This window comes from Hoplias malabaricus, chromosome 3 (genome assembly GCF_029633855.1).
Source record: "Hoplias malabaricus isolate fHopMal1 chromosome 3, fHopMal1.hap1, whole genome shotgun sequence".
Taxonomy (NCBI): domain Eukaryota; kingdom Metazoa; phylum Chordata; class Actinopteri; order Characiformes; family Erythrinidae; genus Hoplias; species Hoplias malabaricus.
In genome coordinates, this window is record NC_089802.1 from 69,319,737 (window position 1) to 69,338,680 (window position 18,944).

Genomic DNA, 18,944 nt, shown 5'->3' on the forward strand with positions numbered 1-18,944 from the left:
TTGCAAGTAAAGACTTATAAAAGGTCGTTTAAATAAATTTTTATGGGCAAGTGGCTGTAGTACAGTCGGGCTGAACGATTTGGGGAAAACGTTGTGATTTTATTGTCCAATATTGCGATTGCTGTTTATTTTTCAGTTAATTTCTATTAACAAATTGTTACATCTCTTTTAAAACCAGGTTGAACTGCTTTTAATTATGAATGAATGCTAAAAGTAGAGTGCCAGACTGTTAGTGTTTGGTTGCCTCATGTTGGTCTTACTCTAAAATATATTAGCTAAATAGTCCCATTGAAGACATGGAACCCAAGCTTTCTTGAGGACAGTGTTTTAATCTGGATTTAAGAGTTACTGATGAACAAGGACGAGTGGCGGTAACATCAGCTTTCTTTAGCTGGATTAGCTCAATTTTTAGTATTGGACATCGGTTCTGGTAAGAAGTGCTTTACTGTCGGCTGCTGTGGTTATAATGGCTAGTGTACCACCAAAGCTAGATTTTATGGTTGTAATAACACAGTCCAGTGTGTATTATGAGCGATATATGGGTTTTATCATGTAGTCAACATTATTTTATTCGATTACACGCATTCCCCTGGCTCAAAATCAGCTGAGCACCAGAGCCAGAGAGGGAGTGAGAGAGTTGTGTGTTTGTCCGTGAGAGAGAGACAGGGAGAGTGTGTGCGAGTCGTGTTTGAGTGAGTGAGCGAGCAAGGAAGCGAGGGAGAGAGGTGTGTGTGAGACTTGATTTCAGGACAGTATTGTAAACGTGAATTATACTCAACAACAGGTAGGAGGTGATCAGGAGACAAAAAAGCCAATACTTACATTGTATTCCTTTAAGCTACTGTAGTCTGATAATACTGCACATTTTTAACAGACCCACATAAATAAGGCATATTCGAAAACTCAAGTTTCAAAAACACTGAATGTGTGCTCCTTTTTCATAAATGAAAATTTATTTTTACAAGTAAATTATAAGGGGTGTGACACAGTGGCGCAGCAGGTAGTCTCTCAGTCACACAGCTCCAGGGACCTGGAGTTTAGTGTGTTCTCTCCATGTCCGCGTGGGTTTCCTCCGGGTGTTCCGGTTTCCTCCCACAGTCCAAAAACACGTTGGTAGGTGGATTGGCGACTCAAAAGTGTCTGTAGGTGTGAGAGTGTGTGAGTGACTGTGTGTGTTGCCCTGTGAAGGACTGGCGCCTCGTTCAGGGTGTATTCCCGCCTTGTGCCCAATGATTCCAGGTAGGCTCTGGACCCACCATGACCCTGAACTGGATAAGCGCTTACAGATAATGACTGAATGAAGTAAATTATAAAATCAAGTGAGCACACTTATGGTTTTGTGGATATTTTAATGTTGCCTTTAAGCTTTGGGATTCTTATAATAATGCTTAATTTTAAGTAGGTATGGGAGTGCTCTGGTTGTTTATTTATCTGGGCATGTGTTCCCCTCGCAGTCTTTTGAGCGGGTGCTTGTGGAGAATAAGCTCCATGGACTGTCACCTGCACTCACTGAGGCTATCCAGAGCATCTCACGTTGGGAGCTGGTTCAGGCAGCACTCCCTCATGTCCTCCACTGCACTTCCATTCTCCTCTCCAACCGCAACAAGCTAGGTATAATCCAAAATCCTTGTTCTTGTTTTTCCTGCTCTAACACAACAACTTCAGTTTGGGAAAGACCGATTAGTGTCTTAATATAAGGGGAAGCATCAAAACATGCAGGGCAGTGATACTCTTGGAACGGGGTTGGTAATTTATTAAAGCATGTATGATGTTAAAGTTGTTTTGGATATTTAAATAAAACATATTTTACGTAAAAGCATATTCTACTTTCTCATTGTCTTGTTTGCTTGCTTTTCTCTGAAAACAAAATATGAACCTTTAGCACTGTCTCTGTCAGGGCACCAGGATAAGCTAGGTGTAGCTGAGACCAAACTACTCCACACTCTTCACTGGATGTTGCTGGAGGCACCTCAGGAATGCCACCAGGACCAGGGACATGGCTGGTCTGGAGGGGGTGGCAGTGGCAGCAGTGCCTTTCTCCAGCCATTAGGCAACCAGGGCAACCTTGATCGGAATGGTAGTACCCCTGAAGAAAATGAGTATGCCCGTGCCAAGATTTACCACAAGAACATGGCCACTGTGGAGCTTTTTGTATTCCTCTTTGCCCCTCTCATAAACCGCATCAAGGTTGGTTGTGTACCCTTAATAGCGATTAAGTTTTAAAATGTTTTTTTCCAGAAAGTTATATAATTTTATGTCAGATATGTTAGCTATACAGATTCTGCTGTACATTTCACTGAACTTTACATTCGACAGGAGTCTGATCTAACCTTTCGATTGGCTAGTGGACTTATCATTTGGCAGCCAATGTGGGAGCACCGTCAACCTGATGTTCCCGCCTTCTCTGCTCTCATCAAGCCTATGCGGAGTATTGTTACTGGTGAGATCTATAATCCTTCTTTGAAAAAGTGAAAAACATACCAGGCAGCTCTTGCACCTTTCACTAAGCTTTAACTGGATAGTAAGGAAAACATTTAAGTCTAAGTTTTACATCTTTTGTTATCACAACAATGAGAAGCCAAATTCTGAACTTTAGAGGGCAGCAGTAAGTCTCTGATGTTTATTTCAGTTTGTGATGTGTGTTTTGCTGATTGCCATGCTAGGAAGCAAGACAGTTATGTTTCATACCTCCTGACTGCCAGGGTGGTGCTATAGACACTATCTGTGGCTCTGTCTGCTGTGATTTACTCTGATTGGCTTCATTGTACAGAACTTCATTCTCCTGGTCTTTGTTACTGGTATTCTTTTTTTTTTTTTTTTTTTTTGCTTTCTCTATTTTTCTCCATTTTCTTCCCTCTGTTTCCACATTCCAACCACACTGTACCTCAGTGATCATACAATTTCCATGGTGCACCAACTGCTACCTCTACCTCATTCCCACCAATCCCCTTAGATACTACTGTAGCATCGGATGCAAGTCACCATAGCCCCCTTATAAACACTGCAGGCTGCCTCGCAACGTCTTGCAGGGTATGTTGTATTGCAGATTGGGTGATTGGTGCAATGCACTGGGGATTTGCACCAGTGTCCTTGAGCTATGTGTGATTCTTCTGGCCTTGAGATAATTTTGCTTGCCGTTGGGGTGAACTGATAATGCCGGGGCTGGAGGGCCCCTTCTTGACTGGTGTGCTGATCATCAGCATGACCCTTGCTTCTGCACTCTGCAAAATCCCTCTTAATTTTTAAGATATCTGTGGTGACGTTTTTGTGTCAACTGGTGCCAGCTGGCTGTTATTGTTGAGCTAGTCTCTTCATTCATTAAAGGATAACTAGATTGGATTTGCTCCATTTGCTTAGAACTCTGCCTCGATCCATCCTTTTTCTCTAGACTCTCTGTGAAGGGCACCCTCTGAGCCCCTGGAGTGAATCTCATTGAAATCTGCCTTCTGCTTCAGCAATGTTTTGAGACTGAACACGGCCTTAAGTTGCCAAACCCTCAACCTCCCTACTTATGCTGAGAGGTCTGAACAGCTCATATTATACCTTAAGAGAATATGTATCTCCCATAGCTACTGTCTGTCAGACTGACCAGTTTTTCTGTTGCAAAGCTAGTCTTGCCGCTGTCAAATCCACATCTGTCACAGTGCACTGGGTCATTCTGTACCATGGTCTCCTACCATGGGGCATTTTATCTAGAGAGTGTGTAGGACTTGGGCAACCTGAAGGTTGTTGCATTGATGGATGTGTGCGCAGAAGCTATATGTTGACTACCATGTACCTTCTCCCATTTCTATAGTATTAATGTCCTGTCATGGGTCACGGGTTAATCTTTTAGATTCCTTGTGACACAGCAGGCAGTCAAGAGGTATGAAACCTAATGCTAGTTACAATAATAATAATAATAATAATTATTAATATTATAATAATACATTATATTAATTTAGAACACAGTATGCAGAACATTATCAAACAGCACAGAACGAGCTTGAATAGTTTAAATTTGAGGAATATTATAAGCAAAGCAAATATTTTAATGCTAGTTATGTATGTTACTGGTTATTTTTAGAGCTTTTTGTAACTTGGAGAAGGGTCATGAGAAGGGCTACATTTCTCAAAATGTACAGCATGCACTTACCTGTTTATATACCATTTAGTTACACACTGGGTCACATAGGTGACTCTTCTGGTATACACATACAGGTCACTGTGGCAAAGTGAAAATACATCAACTTATGTAACACCTCCTGGGAGTCATTCTCTGTTCACATTACCACAGTTATGTATGTGACTAATATTTGGCTTTAGTATTATCACACAATGAGCAAAGGACAAATGGTTCATGAAAAACATTTTAGGGTGATTAATCATCAGCTAAAATGTAGGGATCATGACAGATTTATTAGATCTTGTATAGTCACTGCAAAACTGAAGAAGCAAACTTTGGCATCAAAAGTGCCAAAAAGGGCTCATAAACTGCACATCAGTTAAGGAAGCATTTTGTGTTTACATAGAACTTTTTGATCTTTTTGTATCTGAATTTATTTTACCATTACAGTGTCTAGACATCTTCAAATATCTTTCCTTTCAACATTCACAGCAAAAAGGAACTCTCTGGCGAATAACCAGTGTAGCCCCTGTGGCACAAGCAACCCCTGCTCCACAGTGAGTACTTGGCCTCTGATGAGCATCTGTTCTGCCCCTAGTCACCTGCCCCCCTCCCCCCAGTCCTTTAGATCCCAGTGGAGAGTTATTTCCTTCCTCATCGCCGTAATATAATTTAATGGCTGTGTCATGTGATCTGGTTTCCCCTCTGACTCGCAGGTGGTATGTGAATCGGCTCAATCTGGCTCCTCCTCCCCTTCAGTGACAGGCCATAGCTGTCCCCGTGGCAACTCTGTGGACAGAGGAGGCTCCTCACAGCAGCCATATGAGAGAGGAGTCGCACAGAAGAAGTGAGCCTTCAAAACAAACACAGGGCAAATTCATATATATAAGCTACATATTTAAGTATGTAGACACTCCTTGTGGTTAGTGATTTAGCTAATTTCATGTTTGCACTATGTGGACACAGATGTTCAGTTAGGCACCCACCAGCTGTATAATCTCCATTGAAATAAAATGGGTTACTCTGGAGCATTTTCCTCATGTGACTAAGTTTATACAGCCAATGTCAGGCATCAGCTAGAGGCCACCATCTGGGCAGTAAAACTGCTTTCTTTGAGAGGCTGACCTTACCATAAAACTAGATAGGAGTACTGTAGCAAAGAGGGAGCTCTCTACCTTAATTTCAGAAGAAATGTTGTATGAATAGTTATCTATGCATCTTTAGCCATATCGTGTATATAAATACATAGCTGCATGTATAGAACTTCTGCATTTTTTTTTCTTTATCCCCCATGCTTATGACAAGTACAAAAAACAAAAATATCACCACCACCCACAGTGTCACATTGCAAATGATATAAAAAAACTATCACATTGCAAATGATATAAAACATAGAGTGGAAAACATGGAAGAATCTATTCACATTAACTATCCAGTATTTATTAGCTAAATTCTAGGCCCTATTTTTGTTTTAATACACACTTATTCTTCCAAACCAAACAATTTATAGATATATTCAATGACACTTGTGATAGTCAAACATTTTTTAATAACATTAATATCAGTATTGTTGAAGTAGTGTGCCCAAAAGTAGTGTGTTCTTTTCATTACATACAATGCTATAGGTTCATTAGATAAGATCAGTTGTGCTGCATCTGTCCCTCCATCTGGCACCATTTGAATTGATGTGTGCTTAAAGCAGTTGCTGAGCAACAGTGCTAAGCAAACTGAATTTAAAATGGCACTTCCTTTTTTTAACTGATGTTCTTTTAAAATTAATTCCCTCTCTTCCTCCTCATCCCTTTGTTTCTGATAGATTGTCAGCCCCTGGTGGTATCTCTGTGTCCCAGCGGGCGAGATATGCAACCTACTTTGATGTGGCTGTGCTGCGTTGCTTGCTTCAGCCTCACTGGACAGAAGAGGGGGTGCACTGGGCTCTCATCTTCTACCTGCAGCGACTGCGGCAGATCCTTCAGGAGAAGCCTGAACGCCCTCCTGATCTGCCCATAGCACCTCTGCCTCGTCCTCGAAGCAGTTCCATGGTGGCTGCAACACCCTCTCTAGTCAACACACATAAAACACAGGTAGGATCCACTGCAGATCTGTTACGTCACAACATAATTAGTTTGTTTACATGGGAACAATAAACTGAAAATTTCCAGAAAATATGATTTTGGTTTTGTAAATTGACAAAGTAGGATTCAGCTCCAAGGCAACACTGATCAATTTGAAGTGATTACAGGAGATGAATTAATGAATGACATTGTTTATTGATGTGGCCCTACTCTTACTGCCTTAAGGACATGACATTGAAATGTAATGAGGAAGGGAGGTCTCTGAGCTCAGAGACTTTCTCAAAAGTTTCCATCACCAACCTCAGAAGATCAGCAGTCCCAGACCTCTCCACTGACATGGGCATGAATATTTTCAAAAAGGTTTGTTCAGAAATACTGCACATTCAGTGAATGAGATCAGAAACAATACCATACTAGTCTTTTACAAGACTTGTCTGCTCTTAGTTTAAGAATCGCAGAGAGGACCGGGAGAGGAAGGGCTCGATACCGTTCCACCACACAGGTAAAAAGCGGCAGCGCCGTATGGGCGTTCCATTCTTGATGCATGAGGATCACCTAGACGTATCACCCACTCGCAGCACTTTCTCATTTGGGAGTTTTTCTGGACTGGGTGATGAACGACGTCCTCTGGAGCGTGGAGGCTGGCCGTCCACAATCATGGGTAATGCCACTGATACATTTCTGTGGTGTGATAAAATGTATTCATGTACTGTCCCTTTAAAACCACGCTACCACACTGTAGTGATGTGATTATGCCCCTATCTGCTACATAAAAGCAACTTAAGAGGCAGCCACACGAAAAGCTAGTACCAAAGAATAAACTCAGTGTCTATGATTTTGACGTGCTGTGTTTTGACTATAATTAAAATGACACTGAACAAAAAGAAATCAAATGTAAACACTAAGAAAAAACAGCTCCAGGGACCAAAGCACAATCATACACCAAATATAAACAGCGCTCGGAAAACAAGAGAGGAACAATCTCCCAGCAACATTAGAAAAAATATCCCATATTTAATACTGGAGCATATTTTCAGTACAAGCCCCATCACTGAACTATAAGGGTGAAAAATGCCAAAATAAAACAACCATTTATTAACTGTAATTGTAGTAAAATGTACATTTAGTTGTGATATTGATTTGCGCTCATATCTCCCAGCACTAATTTACCCTAAAGAGTTGAAACAATAGAAAACAAAGTGATTGAAGTGTAGACTTTCAGCTCTAATCAAAGTAAACTTAAAAATACATTGCATTATCCTTTTTAGGAATTTAGAGATTACAATTAACAATTTAAGTTAATTTATTAAATTAACCCAGAATATTAGGGAAAAATGTTTTGTTAATTTAATATTTTGACAAATCATCACTTTACAAATTTTGAGTAAAACCTTGGATGTTGGGGTATCATTTGCATCAGTATGAGAATTGTATTAAATGTCAATCAGATGTAGTCATTTGCTATATATGTATTTTTTGTGATTTCTTTTTTTCTTGTTACATAATGAGCATCTGTGTTGAACTCATCACATTAAAGGTATTATGCTTTGCTTTGTAGGGAAGTTCACTCGCAGAGGCAGCACAGATACAGCAGGAGATATGGACAGTCTTGGAGCAAAACACTCTCACTCCCACCACAATCTGCCTGACCATTCTAACAGCCACAGTGACAACACAATTAAAGAGGGTGGTAAGACAACACAACACATTACTCTGCTCAGCTAAGTCAGCAGCTAAGTTAGAAATATCATCTTTGTGGGTTACAGACGAGCAATAAAAACGAATAAAGCCTGTCATAAATCCATAGGCAGCACTCAAATATAGCAAGCATCCAAATACCCAAAATAGATTTTAATGCTCATTTATTGCTGCCAATAACATTTTTCTAAGTGTGCGATTCTGCACAAATCTTTTTAAATCAGACAAATGTTAATTTGACAGTCCTATAGCATAAAGGCTGTAGATTCCCCCTTAGTGACAATGATCAAGCCAGTTAATGGAAATAATTATTACTGGTTGTGGCTGCTGTGATATAGATTTCTATTCATAAGCATTTTGTTATTTTCTTACACCTTTACCTACCATAACCAAATCTATCTTTTTGTATTTCTTTCCCAGTCCGTTCCCAGATATCTACAATTACCATGGCCACCTTTAACACAACAGTGGCCTCCTTTAACGTGGGTTACACTGATTTCTTCACTGAGCATATTAAGAAACTGTGCAATCCTAACTCCATCCCAGAAATGCCTTGTGAACCCCTGGCATGTTCCAACCTCCCCCGCAGTCTGACAGATTCATGCATCAACTACTCCTGTCTGGAAGAAAAAGACACCATTGAGGGCACCAACAACTTCATCCTGAAGAATGGCATGCTAGATCTTACTGTAAGTACGAGTCTTTCTTAGGCCGTTCCTTATTTGTAAACAAAACATGTTTCGACGTTGTATTATTAGCAACAGATTTCAGTCAAAATTTCTTATGAAGAAAGTAATTTGTAAACATGACTTTTTGTAGTTAACTTACACAATAATTAAACAGCCACTTACCCTTTATTATAGTGTTAAATTGCACCAGATTTCAGCAGAGATTTCACATTAAAAACACTTTATTTGCACAATGCAGCTAGTGCTTGCTACAGGGGATTGTTTTTTGAAGATAACTTTTTAACTAGGCCTGTTTATAACAGAGATTATTTCTCTTTTGTTCTGCTCTTATTGCATCCCAAGACTGTTCTGCGAGCTGTGTATGCTGTACTCACTCATGACATCAGCTCGCGGATTTGTGATGTGGCCCTCAACATCATTGAGTGTCTCCTGCAGCTGGGCGTGGTGCCTAACCTGGCCAAGAAGGTGTCCAAACCTGAGGAGAAGCCAAAGGATGCAGAGCATTTGAAGGAAGGAGCTGGTCAAAGTGTGGGTGGTGCTCATGGTGGCATGAGTGGGGGCACAGGGGCAGCACCTAGTGGAGGGAGTGGAGATGGAGATGGAGGTGATGGAGGAGGAGGTAGTGGAGGAGGTAGCAGAAATGATATAAAAAACAACAAAGACAATAAGGTATGTAACTTGATGACACTGATTTCGTTATAAAGAATATATGGCTTTAGTACAACTTTCTTTTTTGTAAGAAAGTAATTTAGAGTAGCAGGTTTTAATTGACATATTTGTTGTGGTGTGTGTCGTTCCAGTACTAACAGTAAAGAGGTACTGGGTGATTCAGAACAATGTAAATTTTGTTTAAACTGCATTTAACATAAGAGTCAATCATGTCATATTCACAGGAGGAGGACTCTTCCCTCAGTCCCCACAGACTGGCTCTTACCATGCTTATAAAGATTGTGAAGTCTCTGGGCTGTGCATATGGTTGTGGAGAGGGTCACCGTGGACTCTCTGGAGATCGTCTGCGGATGCAGGTCACTGCTTTTTACATTCTCTAGTCCTGTAGATTTGAAAAAGCACATTTTAAGCACTAGTTCCTGTCAAATTCTGTTAATATGGTATTTTAAGTTTTTTTACCAGTCAACTTTTCAATAGAGAAGAGTATAGATTTTTGCAATGCAAAATAAAATACAGGAGGCTGTTAGGCTAGATTACTTAAAGATATTGCCATTATACTCAAAATTTTTATTCTTATTTAAGGCAAGATGAGTGTCAAATTTTCACTTCTCACATATAAGTTGCATCTGGATTGTGTATTTACACTATTTAATTTTTTATGTGTAGGCCCAGAACTGCCTGACCAGTCTGTACAAGCTGGATAAAGTGCAGTTTCGACAGACTATGAAAGAGTATGTCAACAAGGACTCACTCAACAACATTGTGGATTTCCTGCATGCTCTACTCGGCTTCTGTATGGAGCCCATCACTGACAGTAAGAGGACAAAGTCTTATCTAATTCTTATCACAAATTAAAAACACTTAAATGTCCAGAAAGAATTATGACCCACTTCATTTGATATGGATTTGTGTTGTAATAGCTAGCCATGGTGTCAGTTCTGAGTAGGATAACAAAGGAAAGCATCATTTAGCAGCCAGCAACAGTTGTCTCAGCTTGTGTAAAATCAGAATGGACAGTGGGATAGTTTGTACCATAGGCAGTTATTTCTTCATAATAAATAATCTATTTCCACCAACTGAATATTTGTGTGCCATGTCACATTTTCCGATAGCACAATTAAAGGTACTTCCATTACACCATAACTAATAAAGCAATTTCATGAGACTTTCTCTGTCCCAATTGGACTGCATTTCTCTCTGTGTTTGTCAATGCTTTCTGTGTTTACCAGTGTTTTTTTTTTTTTACAGCCTCTGTTAGTCTGTCTTTTTTAGCATTGTTAAATCCTGATCCATACACATTTATAACAATAGTTAGTAGGAAATAGGACTGTGTGTTGCATTTCACTCAATTACTTTAGTGTAAATATCCCGAAGAGATTGCCAGTTTTATATCCTGGGAAGCTTCAGCCATCCAAGGCCAGGAGTCCAAGAGTGTACAACTGACCTTGCTGTCTAGGCGGATAGAAGGGTCCCCGTGTCCCCATCACACAAGCACAAAGTGGCCAGTGTGGATGTCTGCTGGCAGATGTAACAGATCTAGGCAGTTGGCAATGTTCTCCTGCACGTTGAACCGTCTGTCCAGTGGCGTTGTCTTAGCAGCAGTTCAAAAAGCAACTTGGTTTCATCTTCCCACGATGTTGGCACTGTGTGTAACTGAGGAGAATATTGGGATAAAGTTGAAAAAATAGCCATAGCATCCAATCAAAGTAATCTTTCTTTTCAGCAACTAAAGCAATACAAAAAATTTCACAAATCTAGATTATATTAGAATATAGTCAGTTACAGCCGACAAATACACCCTTTTCTAGCAACTGACATGCATTTCTGATTTGTGTGAACTTATTTTTGCTTTTACCTGAAAGGACAGTTTAAATATTTTTTTTATCATTCATGAATCGATATAGCAGGTATTGGTATAGCTGGTATTATCAATGTCAACTCCCTAAAAATTTTAATTGTATTCCACAGTGCTCATTGTTTTCTTCAAATCAATCAAATATGAAGTAGCTGTGTATAACATTTGCTGAAAAATATATATTTTTAATTGTTCAGGGTATAGTACAGTGGCCCCATGAGTCACATCACAACAACATTTACAAAGCAAAGAAATACATTTCAAAAACACTGAATTGAAAAAATCACTGCATTGGAGAATAGCTCACACCGTAAATGCTTGGACTACTTATTAGAAATAACAATTTTATGCAGCATGAAAATTGACTAATCAGTAAAAAACAATACAAATATTGGGGATTTTGGATGCCAATTACACAAAAACTATAAGGTAATATCACGTCATATAGGTACATAGTATGGTAAATTATATACATATATACATAGTATGTATTGATATATGTTGGTTGTATGGACTACATATTAGAAATGATCATTTTATGCATCATGAAATATGACAAATCATTAAAAACCATGGACAATTATGGGGATTTTGGATGGCATTTACTTAAAAAACAAAACAGTAATATCACTTCATATTTTATAGGTATAGTTAAAAACTGAACTGATATCTGTTGGATTTATGAAGTATTTGTTAGAAATGTTTTATAAGCCGCTAAAATGTGGTTACTTTTCCTTTAAAACTATGGGCTTACTTTCAGGTCTTCACGCTCTTTGTGTATTATTAAAATTTGAGATATGGCTAGTTTACTGTTTCTCAAATGGCGGCTGGCTTAACCGCAGTGAGAATAGCTCAAACCGGAACGCACGTAAATCAAAGGAGAGAAGCGGTGGATAGAAGTTCGTCCCTTGGGACCTGATCAGAGAGACAGTAAGCTTTTTGGTATACAAATGTCTATCCACTGCTTCTCTTCATCTTTGACTTCACAATTCTTGCTTTGCTAGGGCGTTTTTCACAACAAGTCAACATATACAGTGCCCCTTGCGGCCGTGGACATTTCCGGTGTGAGCTATTCTCCTATGCAGCGTTTTTGTCAATGCAGCATTTATTCAATGCAGTGTTTTTAAAATATATTTGTGTTCTCTTTAGCTCTCTTTAGTTCTCTTTAGTGTTCTGAGCTTTTGTTTGCTTTGTAAATGTTGTGATGCAACGCAGAGGGCCACCGTAGTATAGGGATGCCATACATTTTCCATGTAGCTGTATACATCCTTACAAAAAAATTAAATAAAATAAAATAAAAAATAATTAAAAAAAAAATATATATATATAATATATATATATATATATATATATATATATATATATATATATATATATATATATATATATATATATATATATCTTTCAAATCTTTGGCCACTGAATCCATTTGAACAAAATGCTACCTAAACATAAATGTAAGTTTATTTCTACTCCCTTGTAGGGTCAGTGTGCTGAGATAATTTAACTTTGTCTTCATGAATCCTTAACATTATAGTAAATAATGTATGGTCGAATATACTAAGCTGGGAATTAATTGACTGTATATTTAATGCTGATCATGTCTTTTTGTTGTTCTCCCTTCATTCTTCCTTCACTTTTGCATCTCTCCTTCTGTCTCCCTACTCCCCTATAAACTGTGTTTTAGGGAATGGTATGGACTCTAAGGGCAGTTTGGGTTAAAGTTTATACAGAAGGTTTTTTTTCTCATCCTGCCCTCAGATATACATCTTCCCATAAAACACTAATGTGCATCAGTAACTCTTCCTCCATTACTCAGTCACTCATCCTTTCAGCAGACTTGCCAATGTTAATATTAATACACGAAAATACAGTTTACATGTTTAGGGTTTTTTCCCCCAATTTCAAGAAAATAATAAAAAATTTAATTCACTTACAATATTTCCAGCTGTTGGCAAGTTAGTGAACATATGAGTGGAATGATAATGAAACCATGAAGGTCCCTGGAGTGTGAGTTTTGTGCGCATGTGTGGTTGTGTCTGGGTGAACGATTGAGAGTGTGTGTATGTTTGAGGTGGGTTAGTGTTTCCTGAGAACTATGTCTGTGCTGGCCTGACACCAATGTTGCCCCACATTTCTTCTCTTGCAGAATACGGCAGTGCAGGTGAGAGGTCCAGGAGGGCGAATAAGCGAAACTTCGGTAGATACACAATGTCTAAATTTACTGCCAAAAACTAGGCATTACTCCCATTCCTGCACCCCTCCCTGTGTCTTAAGGTGATATTCTTGCCACTAGATTTGGATAAATAGTGTAGGCCCCCACAAAAAAAAGCAAAAAGGTACTTTTTCAAAGACCAGAGCTAGTAAATCTAAGAGAGAATATGACACAATATCTAAGAAGAATATGTAGAATTAACCCCCAATGCTGTAAAATGGAAGCATGACCTGATTGTTAGGTCCAAGACTATCAGGCCACAGACATTTGCATGTGTACAACCCTTCAAACCTGCAATCCCTTTAATGTCAGCCTCTCATACGTGCTTTATGATTTTTGTGCACCTCTTTCCACTTCCATTCTGTATGTGTGAATGGCTTCCAGCTTCCCCTGTTTGTTCTTCCACTCATGCCTGAGCCTCACTTCTGTTGCTCCATCTTCCCTCACAGCATTGCACCCAGCATCTAAGGTGGCTCCTATGTGTTTTCAGACAAGGCTGGCTTTGGGAACAATTTCGCCACAGGAGGTGATAAATCTCTGGCTCAGAACATGGAGGCAGTGGTGGTGGGCTGCATGTTCAAATCTCTTATAACCAGATGCGCCTCCACTACACATGAGCTGCACAGTCCAGAGAATCTGGTGAGGGCCGAGTATCTAGGCCAGCACATTTTAGGCTGATCATTTATTATTTTTATAAGCAGTCTTACAGCTATTGAGAGGTATTGTTTATTCAAGATTTTTTTTTGTGGAATATTCATTGTATATCTGTTATATATAAATGTTCTGAGAAAGAGCTCTTATCAGTATGATTACCTTAGTTAAGTATTTTCTCTTTACCACTTTGGTTCTTCCTTCTTCCCCCATTACTCACACCTTACTCACATTGAAAAGGGTCTATACTGTGACATTCGACAGTTGGTTCAGTTTATCAAAGAGTCACATGGCAACGTTTTCCGTCGCGTGGCCCTAAGTGCTCTGTTGGACAGTGCAGAAAAACTCAATGCCACAAAGAAACCTGAGGATAAAGAGGATGCCAAGGCCGCTGGACAAAAAAGGTTAGACCCACAGTATCCTCACATACAGTAACTGGTATGAACACTACATTAGTATAACTAATTTCACTGTCACTTGTTGTATATTTGTACTTTGACTAAAAAGGGAAATGACATATGCTAAAAAACGCATACTCAGCCCAATGAATTTGCGGTAGTGGTATTGTCTTAATTTTTAATTGGGAAGAACACTTGGTGATGTATCTTGAAGAGGAATGTGAAAAGAGCTTTGGAGGGAATGATAGTGAGTGGGCTGTTGATATTTCTTGTTGTTAGGAGGTAAAAAAAAAGGTCAGATTTCTGTTGGCTGGATGATGTATTTGAGTAATATATACTGGGTATTGTATTTAGAAAAAATTGTTGAACAAAAATATATAACTATAAAAAAATTATACTTATATATGCACCTGTTTATCCATTAATTGACAGTATTGTTGAATTTTATGGTGTATATTTTATGTATTTTTATATTTCCTTTTCCTTTAAGTGGCATCTGCTCTTTGTTATGCAGCCATTATAAATAAGAACTTGTTTTTATTACTTGCATGGTTAAATGAAACATTATGAATCATATTTTAAAAGGGTTATTTTAGGTCAGAATACCACTTTTCATTTTATATTTAGCAAACAATATTATTTCAGACCACATTTTCAGAATATTTTTAAGAAGTTTGTCGTATGCTGTAAAAATAATTGTGAGTCTTCAGTTCTTTTGAACTTTTATATAACTGAGAAAAATGTACAGAAATTACTTTCAAAGTTTTCATCAATCAAAGTATGCATATGGAGCCAGGATACGATGAAAAATAAGGACATAGTGAACAACACATTTTTCCATGCAATCATTTTAGGGAATGTTCTTCATTATTATACTTTTTAAATGTGCCATTTATTTATTTATGTACTGGATCAGTTAAGGGATGCACTGAGGTGGTGTTTGAGGTGCAAAAATCATTTGTGTGCTATATTAAGCATCTTTTGCTGTGTGTGATTGTATCAGTGAGGAACAGATTCCCGGGGCTCTGTTAGGAAGGAAGGACTTTTGGAGAAAGATGTTTAAATCACAGAGTGCTGCTAGTGACACCAGCAGTCAGTCTGAGCAAGATACATCCGAGTGTACCACTGCCCATTCAGGCACCACCACAGACCGACGTTCTCGCTCACGTTCCCGACGCATTTCACTGCGCAAGAAACTCAAACTCCCCATAGGTATGTGCTTGTGTGTATGTGTGTGTGTGTCTGTCTGTCTGTTTCTCTTCACTTGTATCCATTTATCATTCTGGATCTGCAGGGTAAAATCTTGACAGCGATTACCTATCACTTTTTTACGTTATGATCTTAGTGGGTATTCTGACTCAACTTCACTGTGTTTGTATCACTGGCATTTATCATGTTCCATTACATTATATTTAGGCCATGTGCACATTTGCAAAATTAGCATGTTAATTGCTCAGTCTGGCAGTGAAGCTGTGGAATTCTGTGAAGCACTATAAACAAAATATGATATTTTCAGTGGCCTGCTTTATATGACCTAAATCCTTGGTGTGCACATGGCTTATGGTGTATGAAATTTGGAAATCTGGGATCCAGTGCCATTCATATCTCTCTTCTTGTGTGTGTTTTTTTGTCACCAGCATGCCGTAGGACTGTCCACCTTCCATTCACTCTCTCGCTCTTACGTATGTGTGTGTGTGTGTGATTATTCTAAACCTATATATAAAAAAAGCCTTTAAATGCAGTTTTATTTATTTTAAGCTTTGTGTGTGAAAATCCTGCATAGTCTTTGTTCATCCCTGTGTTTATGTCTGTGGTTGTACCTTTGTCCTGCTTTAGATCAAATCCTGTTCATTTCCATTGCATATTTATTTGAATACTCAGTTATGTATGAAGGTGTTGCTATTCCAACTGGACCAAGCTTCATCGTAACTACACAATGGTCAGTTTGCTTTTTTTTAGGTAGTGCTTTTATGTAATGAACATAAGACAAAGCTATGATTCTGCGTGAATTGACTAATTTAATTCATGGCCTACATTAGTTTCAACAGGTGTGCAGGCTGTTGTTTACCTTAATTTATGGCTGCATATATGCAGGAAATTGGCTGAAACGTTCCTCCTTATCGGGGCTGGCTGATGGGGTAGAGGACCTTCTGGACATCAGCTCAGTGGACAGACTTTCCTTTATCAGACAGAGCTCCAAGGTGAGACAGAGTCAGCCACTGCTCTGCTGAGAGATTGGTTATTATCATACTTACAAGACCATTTTCCAACCTCATTCTATGCCTCATTATTAAATCAGATGTTCTTTGATACTCTCAGCTGATGTAACTGACAGGAGCATTCTGTGGATGAGGATAAGGCCTTAGTTTACATCCAGTGTCTCAAAGGAAATGTGCTTTTCTTACTCTCCCAGTATTGGTGGCGTCATGTATCAAAGTGGTGGAATTGATGACTGATTGGGTTAAAGTGAGGAAACATCTGGGTATATTAAACAAAACAAATCAATATTAATATATGTAAATAACCCCTGTCCTGATTGACTCTCCTGAATTTTACACCTTTAACCAGGTTGTCCACATTTATTACTACAACATTATTGGATGGAACTAAAATTCTGGAGGCTAATCTGAGGAAACAAAATCATCTTAATATGAGATCACAACATTTTCACAAGTAGAATAAAGAGTATATTTAATGGCATAGTATGTATGTTTAACATTCTATTTAAAAATATAGCAGAAGTTTGTTACAGTATAAAACAAAAGTGAAAACACTTGTCTTTTAGAGCACCTAATACTCTTCAAAATGGGTGATTGAATGAAACCTGAATGGACTGCTTTAGACCGTCCAAGAGCATTTTGATGATATTTGGTGATAAGTCAACTTGGCTGTTCTAAAACCCAGAATATTTTTTACTATGTTTTGATGTTTATTTAATCCTGTATTTTGTTTTACTGTCACATCTTTTGAGTTCTGCTTTACAAACACATGTCTGTTGTGCAGATGGGAAAAAAACAAAAAATGAAAATGAAGATAACTGCCTTCACAGGTGAAGTTTACTAGTGCTGTGAAGCTGTCTGAAGGAGGCGCTTTGGAGTACGGCCGGGAGGAGGAGGAGAATTTCTTCAAGCGGCTCGGTAAATGGCGGTCCGGTCGGCGGAACCCATCCAAGCTTCACCACACAGAGGAGAAAGATGGTAGAACCCTGGGGTGTTCCCCCTTGCCCCCTAAATCCGCTACTCGCTCTGTGTTCGTGCCTGTCCGTGTCCTGTTCTGCGCTTCTGGTGCACTCAGTGTTCTCTACCATCTTCCATGCCAGCTCTGTGTGTTTGTGTTTGTGTGTCTCTGTGGGAAGTTGTCTGCTGGCAGAAGGACAGTTTCTTACTATGTTACTGTGCTGCCTGTCCTTGTACTGTGACTTGACATGGCTTGAAATGAAAGCTTCCAGCACTCCACCAGAGATGCCTAAATGTGAAGTATTGGATGATTCTGTGGGGTACTGCATAAGTATGGAATTGATTTTGTGCCAAATGTTTTGAGAAAAGGACATTATGCTTTGCGGAGACAGCGTGCTCTCAGCCTACACTTCTTTTTTCCAAACTTGAAAAACAATGCCCTTTCTTTACAAATCACGTGTCCACAGATACGTTAAGAGCAAAAACATTTTGTGAGCAAGTCTGAGTTTCAAAAATGATGTTAGGAATATGTATTTAGCAGGTACGAGTTTTGACAGGAAAGGGCATTGTTGAGGAGGAATTCAAGTGTCAAAAGGAACCACTAAGCACTTAGAGCACCTTTGTTCTCTCCAAATGTAGTAATTTGTCTCAAACATTTTACAGTCGTATTTAATTTTATTTCCACAAAATTTCATGAAAGTAAGTTCTGTTAAACGTAACATGACAACATTTACACCATTTTTGTTAGTAAACATGATATGTTGATCATTAGAACATGATATGTAATGTGAAATCATTTAATTTTACACTTGGGCCATAAGTCTGACCATTTTTATTATGCAGCTTCTTTCAGTTAACTCTGTACTGTTGTTCTATCACTGGTAGGTTGCCATGGGTTCCAGGAGCGCTTGGTCACCAGCCAGGATACCATGAAAAATAAGAACATAGTGAACCTAGGTGCGATCAGACAGGGGATGAAAAGATTCCAGTTCCTCTTGAACTGCTGTGAGCCAGGGACAATTCCAGATGCATCCATATTAGCTGCTGCATTGGATCTGGTTAGTTTTAATTATCTTACATACAACATACATAATTGTGGTGACAGAGCAGTATAATGTCTTTTTCAGGACCGTACTGTGCCCTGCAAACTTTTTGGCTAATTTAAATGTATTTATCTGATGTTTATGGCAGGAAGCTCCAGTGGTAGCAAGGGCATCCCTTTTTCTGGAGTGTGCCCGCTTTGTTCACCGCTGTAATCGTGGTAACTGGCCAGAGTGGATGAAAGGTCACCATGTCAACATCACAAAGCGAGGGCTCTCAAGGGGACGCTCACCTGTGGTGGGGAACAAGAGGAACAACAAGCTGCAGTGGAACGCAGCCAAGCACTTCTACCAGTGGGGGGATGTGAGTAAT

At 39.0% G+C, this 18,944-nt stretch overlaps 1 protein-coding gene across 14 annotated transcripts in view; it reads left to right on the top strand.

Moving 5' to 3' along the window:
- LOC136692431 (protein unc-80 homolog) overlaps positions 1–18,944 on the top strand; it is a 40,689-nt gene that overhangs the window by 1,195 nt on the left and 20,550 nt on the right. For 6 of the 14 annotated variants that reach the window (XM_066665823.1, XM_066665830.1, XM_066665827.1 and 3 more), the window contains exons 3-23: positions 1,455–1,611; positions 1,883–2,187; positions 2,317–2,440; positions 4,598–4,662; positions 4,822–4,952; positions 5,922–6,189; positions 6,406–6,540; positions 6,625–6,841; positions 7,739–7,870; positions 8,299–8,567; positions 8,910–9,236; positions 9,461–9,592; positions 9,903–10,050; positions 13,241–13,291; positions 13,797–13,945; positions 14,198–14,361; positions 15,359–15,567; positions 16,450–16,556; positions 17,405–17,552; positions 18,417–18,589; positions 18,723–18,935. In XM_066665823.1, the coding sequence (XP_066521920.1) occupies positions 1,455–1,611; positions 1,883–2,187; positions 2,317–2,440; positions 4,598–4,662; positions 4,822–4,952; positions 5,922–6,189; positions 6,406–6,540; positions 6,625–6,841; positions 7,739–7,870; positions 8,299–8,567; positions 8,910–9,236; positions 9,461–9,592; positions 9,903–10,050; positions 13,241–13,291; positions 13,797–13,945; positions 14,198–14,361; positions 15,359–15,567; positions 16,450–16,556; positions 17,405–17,552; positions 18,417–18,589; positions 18,723–18,935 (3,624 nt within the window). The remainder of the gene's footprint in view (positions 1–1,454; positions 1,612–1,882; positions 2,188–2,316; positions 2,441–4,597; positions 4,663–4,821; positions 4,953–5,921; positions 6,190–6,405; positions 6,541–6,624; positions 6,842–7,738; positions 7,871–8,298; positions 8,568–8,909; positions 9,237–9,460; positions 9,593–9,902; positions 10,051–13,240; positions 13,292–13,796; positions 13,946–14,197; positions 14,362–15,358; positions 15,568–16,449; positions 16,557–17,404; positions 17,553–18,416; positions 18,590–18,722; positions 18,936–18,944) is intronic. The other 8 variants (XM_066665834.1, XM_066665837.1, XM_066665836.1 and 5 more) reach the window with 5 other exon arrangements.